At 41.1% G+C, this 8,911-nt stretch overlaps 1 protein-coding gene across 4 annotated transcripts in view; it reads right to left on the bottom strand.

The window, feature by feature from the left end:
* Positions 1-534: 534 nt before the first annotated feature.
* LOC122410571 (rap1 GTPase-activating protein 1-like) overlaps positions 535-8,911 on the bottom strand; it is an 85,009-nt gene continuing 76,632 nt past the window's right edge. For all 4 annotated transcript variants that reach the window (XM_043418793.1, XM_043418795.1, XM_043418794.1 and 1 more), the window contains 6 exons: positions 5,725-5,907; positions 5,338-5,576; positions 4,784-5,062; positions 4,409-4,574; positions 3,324-4,262; positions 535-3,218 (listed from right to left, as the gene is read on the bottom strand). In XM_043418793.1, coding sequence (XP_043274728.1) covers positions 3,057-3,218; positions 3,324-4,262; positions 4,409-4,574; positions 4,784-5,062; positions 5,338-5,576; positions 5,725-5,907 — 1,968 coding nt within the window. In that variant the 3' untranslated portion in view covers positions 535-3,056. The remainder of the gene's footprint in view (positions 3,219-3,323; positions 4,263-4,408; positions 4,575-4,783; positions 5,063-5,337; positions 5,577-5,724; positions 5,908-8,911) is intronic.

Below are 8,911 nucleotides of genomic sequence, written 5' to 3'. Positions count from 1 at the left end.
TTCACAAAACCTCTCTGTAATAAACATGCTTAGATGGCGCTATGCGCATGCTCCACAGAGCTGCTTTACTGAATTAGTCAATGGATGAACTTTTTTTTTTAGAAAAAGTGCGTTATCTCGATAAAAAAGATATTTTCTTGAAAAATTCTTGAAATCAATGATTCTCAGTGGATAAGACGAAATAGCAATGAGATACTTTTTTTTTCATGGCATTATAATACGTCATTGGAATTAAAAAAAAGCCGACCTGTTGATGCGCGAACCCGACAGTTGTTTTGACTCCGAAGTAGTTCGAATCCTTTGGAAAGTATAACGTTGAACGGGAAGTCAACACGTTTGTTTCTCTGCTTCAGTTTATTATTAATCCATCGTTTTTTTTTTTTTTTAATCTTTTTCATCATTGTACAGAACATTTGTGTTCATTATTCGTGTTATGTGTGATGAGGATTAGGAAAGGACAGCAATAAGAGTCGGGGGCGGTGCACAACGCAGTAACTTGATGAAGAGCAGGTAAAAGTCATAAGAAATCTAGAAAATTTTTTGTGTGCTTGTTTTTCTTTGAATTTCTTTCGTCTATACAGTAACTGTGGGGGTTTCAACTTGCACCGGAAAAATGGGGCAAGTTACAGTTTCCGGTGTCGCAAGAACAGCGTCCTCCGGGATACTCCAGAGGACCATTGTTAAATATAAAATATATATATGTTTATTTATACCTATATATATAATATAGAGAGAGAGATATATATATATATGCATATCAGTTATATATATATTTGTCTATAGAATTTGTAGTAGTTCTCTCGCAATATATAATTGAAACGAGTGTCTCTTTCTCTTAATATATCTCCTCATCAGTTTATATAGATATATTTTTTGTTTTTTTCTTTGATTTTGGAAGGCCAGCGTGTAGAAATCACACAAGAATATTGATAATTATTTTCTCTTGGCGGTCAAAGTAATATTCTTTTTTCCTTGTTTCTTTACTTTTTGTGCTTCTTTCCGCATATTGTTGAATTAACGAAAAAAAAAATAGCGGTACGCCGACCGTTGGTCATCAGTGCGCGCGCGCGAGAGAGACCCTCGTATTTCCTTTCGTTTACACGTTATCTAAGGTGCAAAAAAAAAAACAAATTTCTCATATTTTCGTGCGATTCGACTTTAAGGGAGTCGTTTTATGTAGTCAGTTGTATTGAGAAGATCAAAGTGATTCGGGAAACATTCGCAAATGCAACGCGATATCTCACGATATTCGTCCATTTTGGAACCGTTTTTTTCTTTTTTTTTTCAATTTATTTACAGTGGAACGGAGATGGACGCTTTTCAATGGTCTTTCTCAAACAGGCAGTGGTGATGAATGGTGTTATGTAATTATTGATAAAAGTTTTTCGAGTAAAACTTTAATCAAGCTTTACATTGACTGGCAAAAAAGTAGTATTTTCTTCCGGAGCGAAGGTAGAAAAGGGGAAAGGAGGAGCAGTGAGATCGGCGATAAGCACCGTTCGATTCAATTATTAACGAGGTTATAGATAAATTTCTTACGGATTTGAATTACAATTAATTACTCGCTAAAAATAAATTTTCATTGCAAATTAGTTATCACTTTAAAATTGATTTCTCAATCGAAATAAAATAAATAAATAAAATGAAACGTATCGAGTTACGTGAAAAAACAATTGGAAAAATAGTAGAATAAATTGTAGGAAACTCAAATTTGGAAAAGACTAAAAAAAATCAAATTATTAGATATTCGAACGTTGCTCATACCCCCATGTGAGAGGTAACCCGAGAGAGCAAGAAAAAGATAGAAATAGTGGTAGAACGAGAAAAAAGAAGGAGTAAAAAATGTTCTTTTCTACGTTAAACTTTGGTATTGTTATGCGATCGGCGAGGACTCGAGTCGCGTGTCCTTACTTTTTGGGATTGATACCCCGAAAAATAGTGATATATAAGCCTATTTACATAAAACGGTATAAAAATACAACGAAGTTAATTTCGTACAACTAATAATAAAAATGATATAATGATAGTTATAATAATAATGTTAATAATATACGCGCAAACATATATAAATATCCGTGTGGCTGGAGAAGTGGTAGTGAGAGGATGCCATTACAAAATTCTTCTTAACCGTTGATGGAACTTAAATTATTGTTCGAAACGAATATCGATAGAAGATGGAGAAAGCGCCGTGTTACAGGGGATTGACGAAAACGAACGACGATCTTGAAACGCTTACAAAAGTCGGAACAATTAATGAGATTTGGTTAATCCAGTCCGCGGTATTCAATCGCGATCATTTGCGACCAATTGTCTAATTAATCCAAATAAATTCTCACAAAAGGCGTCTCACATTTCGGGCGTGACGACCGAAGATAGTCTTCTTCAGGCGAAATCTTTCGATCCTGATAAAAAGATTGGCGCTAATCGCACGTGCTCGAGACGAAATAGACATTTTTGCGATTTTTTCTTTCTCCTTTCATACTTCTTCACGTTTTTTTTTTCTTTTTTTTCGCGACGTCGCTTAAAATTAAGTGCGATTATACGCGGTCTAAGTGCGATTGGACTTTTGCTCGGATTTCCTTGCTCGTTACGGTGGCTCACTAAACGGACAAAGTTTCTTCTTTTCCGTCTTGTCATTCGCTTCGACGCGCGTGTGTTTTTTTTTTTTTGTATAACTCGGTTTCTCTATACATTGACTAACTCCTGGAGCGACAGAGGCAACGGTTTTCCCCTTTCTTTCTTCACTTTATTATTCTATGTCAATAAATAAATCGATAAATACTTGCGGTCGGATATTCATCCGAATTCTCTGCCCTTTCTTCTCCTTTCCGCCGCCTCGTTTCGTCTTATTTATTTATTTTTCTCGTCGCGCGCTGACACGCGCTATACTAAATTTGTAGCCTCGCGGATGAATCAACCGAGCAGGCAACGAATAAATGCTAATAATTGCAACGAGAATCCTAAACGCTCCGCTTCAAGCGGATTTTCTTATAACACTCCTCCCCTTTTTTTCATTAATTACGCGTTCGCCGTGTTTTCGCGTTTAGACGCGCTCCTCATACTGTGGAAGTCTGCTGATTATTGTTGTCCATCGGTATACTCGACGAGCACTCTTTCAGCATTGCTCGGAGCCGAAGAATCTCTTTGGAAGCCGCTGCTAAATCCGACTGCAATTGCAGTTCCTTCTCCCGTAGCTGTTTAATGTCCCTTTGGCACGTCTGCAAGGAAAAATGATGCGCATTCGAGTTATTCGAGACAATTTATTAATATTTCATTATTTCATTTTGGTATCGGAGGGAAAGAAGGGGAATCGTTGGACTTACGACGTTTTGCCTGAGCAAGTCGAGTTTGTCGCACTTGAGTCTGGTGACTTCGAGCCTGAGATTTTCGTTCTCGTTGGTGGGATCTTTGGAACGTGTAGCAATGGTCGGAGGAACGGCCGCGGCGGGATCGTGAGTTTCAGCGGAGCTCATGGATTCGAGGCCGGTATCGCTATCGGGATAGACGGCTTGATCGAGCTCGAGTTCGCTGTTGAGCGAGCTGTCGTCGCTCTCCGAAACGACGCGTTGCTGAGTCGGATCGACTTTGGGCTCGTCCCTCTTGCGAAGATTTTCGTGCGTCAAGCGTTGAAACGGTGAAAGCGAGCCGGGATGAATTTTATCATTCGTTATTGTAATATCGTTGTTGGTTGTGCCATTGAGGGGGGGATTGTTGGAATTCGAAGCGACTGAAATCGCTGATTCGCGCTGATCCAAATCGTCCGGTTGTAGCGTCGCCAAACTGCTGTCCTGATTGTCCGTGTTCGATAAACTCGAGTCCTGGCTACAGAGGCTCGGACTTGCTCGATCGGAATCTCGCCTCAGGGTCAAATCCGGTGAGCCGAGAGGACTCGAGGGCTCGACCGACCGTTTTCCACTCGTTTTCGAGCTCGTCTGTCGATTACTCGGTGGACTTGGCTCCGAGCTCGTTTTCTTGGCCAATTGTTGCGGCACGCTCTCCGTCGAAGCGTTTCTCACTCTTGAGATTAAAGCTTTTCTCACAGTATCGATGAATCTCGAACCACTCCCGCCACCGCCGCCGCCGCCGCCGCTTCCTCCCCCGCCGCCTGATCCTGACGCGTCACTCGCCGTTGGACTCACCGGACACGTCGAACCCGAACCGAACGACCCTCCGGGTCCTGGTATTCCCGCACCGAGAAAGTCGCTCGTTTTCGATTGCAATTCCTCCGTCAACGATTCCAATAGAGCGCAACGAGTCCTTAGCTGTTGCCGAATTTATCATTAATTAGATCACACATTGATTTGGGTATTATTTATTTCCGCGAGCTTGATCGTAATAATACTCTCACGAGATCAACACTGTATTGAGAAGAGATCTTCGTGTTAAACAAACATAACGAAGGTATTACCTCGAGCTTGGCAAACTTTTCCGCTTTGTAAGCAGCATTCTCGGCGTTTACGAGTTTCGTTAATAAAAACTCTTTGAACTCGACGCCACGGAGAAATACAGCGGGCGTAGGCAGGTGTGGGCCGAACCAGGGCACGTCATCCCTCGCTGTCACGCTCACTTTGTACCTGGAATTACGGAAACGCGCAAAAGGACCAATATTAATCATCACGATTTTATATGTAATTGCTGTGAGAAGACGGATTTTAATTTTCAACAGTTTATTTAAAAGCGAAATGAAATAATAGCTATCGAGCTGTTTGAACGACGCGTTCGCCGCCGGGAAACGCGCATTATTCAAATGGTGAAAAAAATGAGCCATCTGTGTTTGATTAACCTGGTATTCGGTGTGCAAGGTTCAACGGCCTGTACGACGATAAAAGCGTGTAGAAAATGGCTGGCAATCATGTCAGGACTGAAGGGAGTTGGTTCCTCTTGAAAAATAATAGCAACGATGTCATTGCCGATGTGCCGTTTGCGTTGTAATTGTTGCGCATCTCCGGGACTGTAGGGCAACAACGAAGCGACGTGGAACAATACTTCCCGACCGCGAAATACCTCGTAGACCGCTGAATCCCCTGTTTGGCCGTGTCTCGTGTCCAAACCACCGCGATAACTGCGCACGAAACACGAATAGACGTTTCAGAACGCGCGAAATAAACGTTCACCGGAGCACGCAAAAGATAAACCAGTTGAGAAAACTTTGAATTGTCTCTTTCTCTGGGATTGTACGAACTTTGGTCAATAGAAACCCAAAGAGATTAGCCAAGTAATCCAACTTTATTTATTTTTCGATTAAAATGTTCTCAAAATTTATTATTTCGATATTATTACAACTTTGAAAAGTACTTTTTTTTTCATTCGTATATCTGACTAATTCCAACAACTAACCCCTTGTGATCTTTAAGATCGATTTTTTGACCGAGCAGATCGAGAAATTCCTGGAAGGCCGGTGTTATTTGTCGATTTCCGAAAAGTTGTTCCTCAGTTATCTGTCCAGCCCTCTGGTGAAGGACACCAAATTTGAATCTGGACACAAGCGCGTGCTCGTCATATTTGGCAATGAGTGTACCAGCCCCCGAGCAAACAACGGGGGTGAGTGTGCTCACGTTTAGGGATTCGTTAATGGCCTGCAATCAAACGCGAGAATAAATAGCGAAATATTATATACGAAACGAACGCCATAATTAATACGAGATGCGAATGTCAATAATATGAAAAAAAAACTAACAGAAAATGTTTCCGCGAGACACGCGTTGGAAAAAGAGATAAATTTACCTTGACCATTTTGGCGGGTGAGGGATTTGGTCCAAGAGTCGCCGCTGGGACGAGTTCGTGCGTCGATCCCGCCCGTAATCGGAGCAATACCCGCCAGTGTTCCTGACCTGCGACTGTTTCGGCCTTAACCGAGACCAAAACTGGTCCGTTCTCGCCGTCACGTCCAACCAGGTTTACGTGCTCCTGTAAAATAATCGAGGACAGAATGTACCAAAAAGAAAATGCAAATCCTGCTTCAAGATAATATATACCGATTGTGGGAAAATGCTTTTCAACGTTTTGACGGAAACAAGAAAATGGAAAAACGTATATTATGACCTGGAATAATTGCGGGGATGTAAAAAAATCATTCCAAATAATGGGATAATAAAAAATGACCTCAGAGAGAGAGTACAGTGACTTCATAAAGCCCTTTTACGAGCACGAACTGTTCACTTATTATTTATTGAAAAAATGGCTGACATTTCGAGGCGCCAGGAGAGGTAATTTTTATTCTTTCGCCCTCTCTCTTTCTCTCTCTTCGCCTTTCTCTTGTTTCTCGACTCGGGGGTTTCCATCTCTCAGACTCATTCCTGTCTGCATGCAATCTCGAATACACAGCATCATTACATCATCGTTAAAATGCGCGAGTAAAATTACCCGGCGTTTAAACGTCGGACAAGTTGAGGCGGCCACAAGCAAAAACGACGCTACGTAAACAGTAAAAATATTCTATTCGTTAAACAACACGAACAAATTGATATCAAGGTAAAAGCAACTTTGAAGAGTTAAGCCTCTTTTCAGTATCTATTTCCGTATACTTATAATAATATCGTGAACGACAAACATTGTTATACTTTTTTTTTTTTGCAAACCGATGAAAGAGATTATGAGAAGGAAAGAGAGAGAGAGAGAGAGAGAGAGAGAGAGAGAACTGGGACAGGTTATTTGTGCAAAGTTCAAGACTCTGCGGAGGCGTGGAAAAGGTTGCGATTACAATCGATTTTATGCAGCACGTTGGTGATTGCATTGTAGCTTTTTGTTGTACCAGCAGAAAAGTTCACAGGGTTAGAGGAGCATGATTCGAGAAGTGCAATTTCTATACGCAGCTCAAAAATCATTTACAAGTCTGAACTTTTAACGCGTATCGCGATGAACCAATAAATGTCGTGACGTTTTTTTTCTAAACTCACTCGATATTCGTTAACGAAAGAGGATGACTGTTTTACCGGAATGAAAAGGAAACGCGCAGAGGGTAAAACTATCCGAGTTACGAAGCTCTAGCTCGCGTTGCCTCCCCCGTATCACGTTGACAATGGTGCACGCACATCGTATGCATGCACGAGCAACGAGGTGCATGCGTTTAAGCATGACGAAGCGAGGAAGATACGAAGAGGAGAAAAGAGAGGGAGGCAAAAATTACGCAACAATGTGGGGACTTCCGCAGGCATACAATAACTGCACACTATCGGCGTGCACGACGCGATTAATTATACACGCTGTTATACTGATAATCCAATCGCAATAAACTTATCTCCCATTTGTTTATGTATTTCCCTCTGCAATTATGACGTATGACTTTTTTTGCAACACAACTAAAAAAAAAGAGACGAGTTATCTTTGTGAGAAGCCACAGACTGCGCGAATAACAATAAGAGCTTCAAATCATCGTGCGAAAGAGCTTTTTTGACCCTTGGAAAATGTCCAAAATGAAAATTCTTCCCCCATCGCGATAAATGTCTTTGGAAAATGATATTGTTTGAAAACTTTTTCGCGCGAGGATATGCGGAACATAGAGGACCGCCGGGAGGATCTTTTTTCAACAATATAATTGCGTAATTATTTTCAAAGTTTCCTACACGAATAGGAATTCGCATTATATTTTTTCCGCTCTATTTCGAGCTGTGATATATTACGCGCGCGCGCGCGCGCGCGCGGGCTTACGTGAGTTCAACGGTGTGTGTAATGGCGTATAATATTCCATGAATTTTAGCTCCGAGCTGAATAATTGGTACGTTCGCAAATTGGACGTTCTAGATTTACCGGGAACGACTCGTCTCTCCGTGCAAAGCCTTTCCATATTCCATCTATCCCATCATGCATATATGGCACGGCTAGCTACAGAGCTCAAAGTATGTGTATGTATATATATATATATACATCGCTTCGCCGCCGCATGACTCGATCATTCATTAACAAATTCAATCGTTATTATTTTCCTCCATCACTGCGCCCAACGAATACGGTTTTATTTTCATAAATTCATCAATTTATTGTAGAGCTATAAACCAAATGAACCTGTTACCGCGCAAAATGTGGAAACTTTTTTAATCAGGTGACAGTAAAAAGTCTGGATTAAAAAAAAAGAACGACACATTTGCTTTCAATTCTACAGTATATATAAATAAAAGAATTAGTTTTTACGCGCGGCTTCGCTCGCGTGGTAATTTAAAAAACTTTCATGTAAAAATACGAATATTCCTGTAAATCTCCCTGGGGAATTTGATTTTTTTTTCATTTCCCAAAGTAGCCCACGTTACTCTCCGTCCTTTAGACTAATTTTATGCTAAAAATCAAGTAGATTTATTGTGATATCAGTTAGAATTAGGATATTCGGATAACCGAAAATTCTGCACCGAATAATCAGAGCTAGAGCGCCACATAATAATTGAAACGACGGAATAAAACGAGAGTATAACACGATTGTATGCTCGACGAGTATAAAAGAAAACGAGTGGCGAGCGATGGTGTTTGAAGATAATTGATGCTGCACTACATTTAATTCGAATACAAAATTTCTCCCTCTTCTCTCGCTCCGTAACTTATTTCATCGCTATTTTGTCATTTAATTTCTCGCCCTCCCTCTCCTCTCTCTTTGATCCGCATCCTCTGCTCACAAGAGATTCATTATTATTATTATTAATGACTGTGATTTAGCGTGACTAATTGACGGGTTTTCGAGATGGAAGACGGTCCATCATTTGGCGCGTCCCTTCGGTAGAGCGCAATGATACAAGTACGCGCAGCGAGAGACGGGCGCGGAAGAGGAGGACGAAACTGGAGAGTCTCCGCAGATCGATTTTCGTCCAAGTTTAACGTTGAATTCCAGGAGGCTCTTGGGCGATGCTCTCGAGCCACCGGGCAACGGAGTTGCCTCTATAAGCCTCTGTATGACTTGTATTCGCGATTCTCTCTGCTACAAGACTCT

The sequence above is a fragment of the Venturia canescens genome, chromosome 5 (assembly GCF_019457755.1).
Source record: "Venturia canescens isolate UGA chromosome 5, ASM1945775v1, whole genome shotgun sequence".
NCBI lineage: Eukaryota > Metazoa > Arthropoda > Insecta > Hymenoptera > Ichneumonidae > Venturia > Venturia canescens.
The sequence above is the reverse complement of the archived record's forward strand: the minus strand, read 5'-3'. Positions and strand labels throughout refer to the sequence as shown.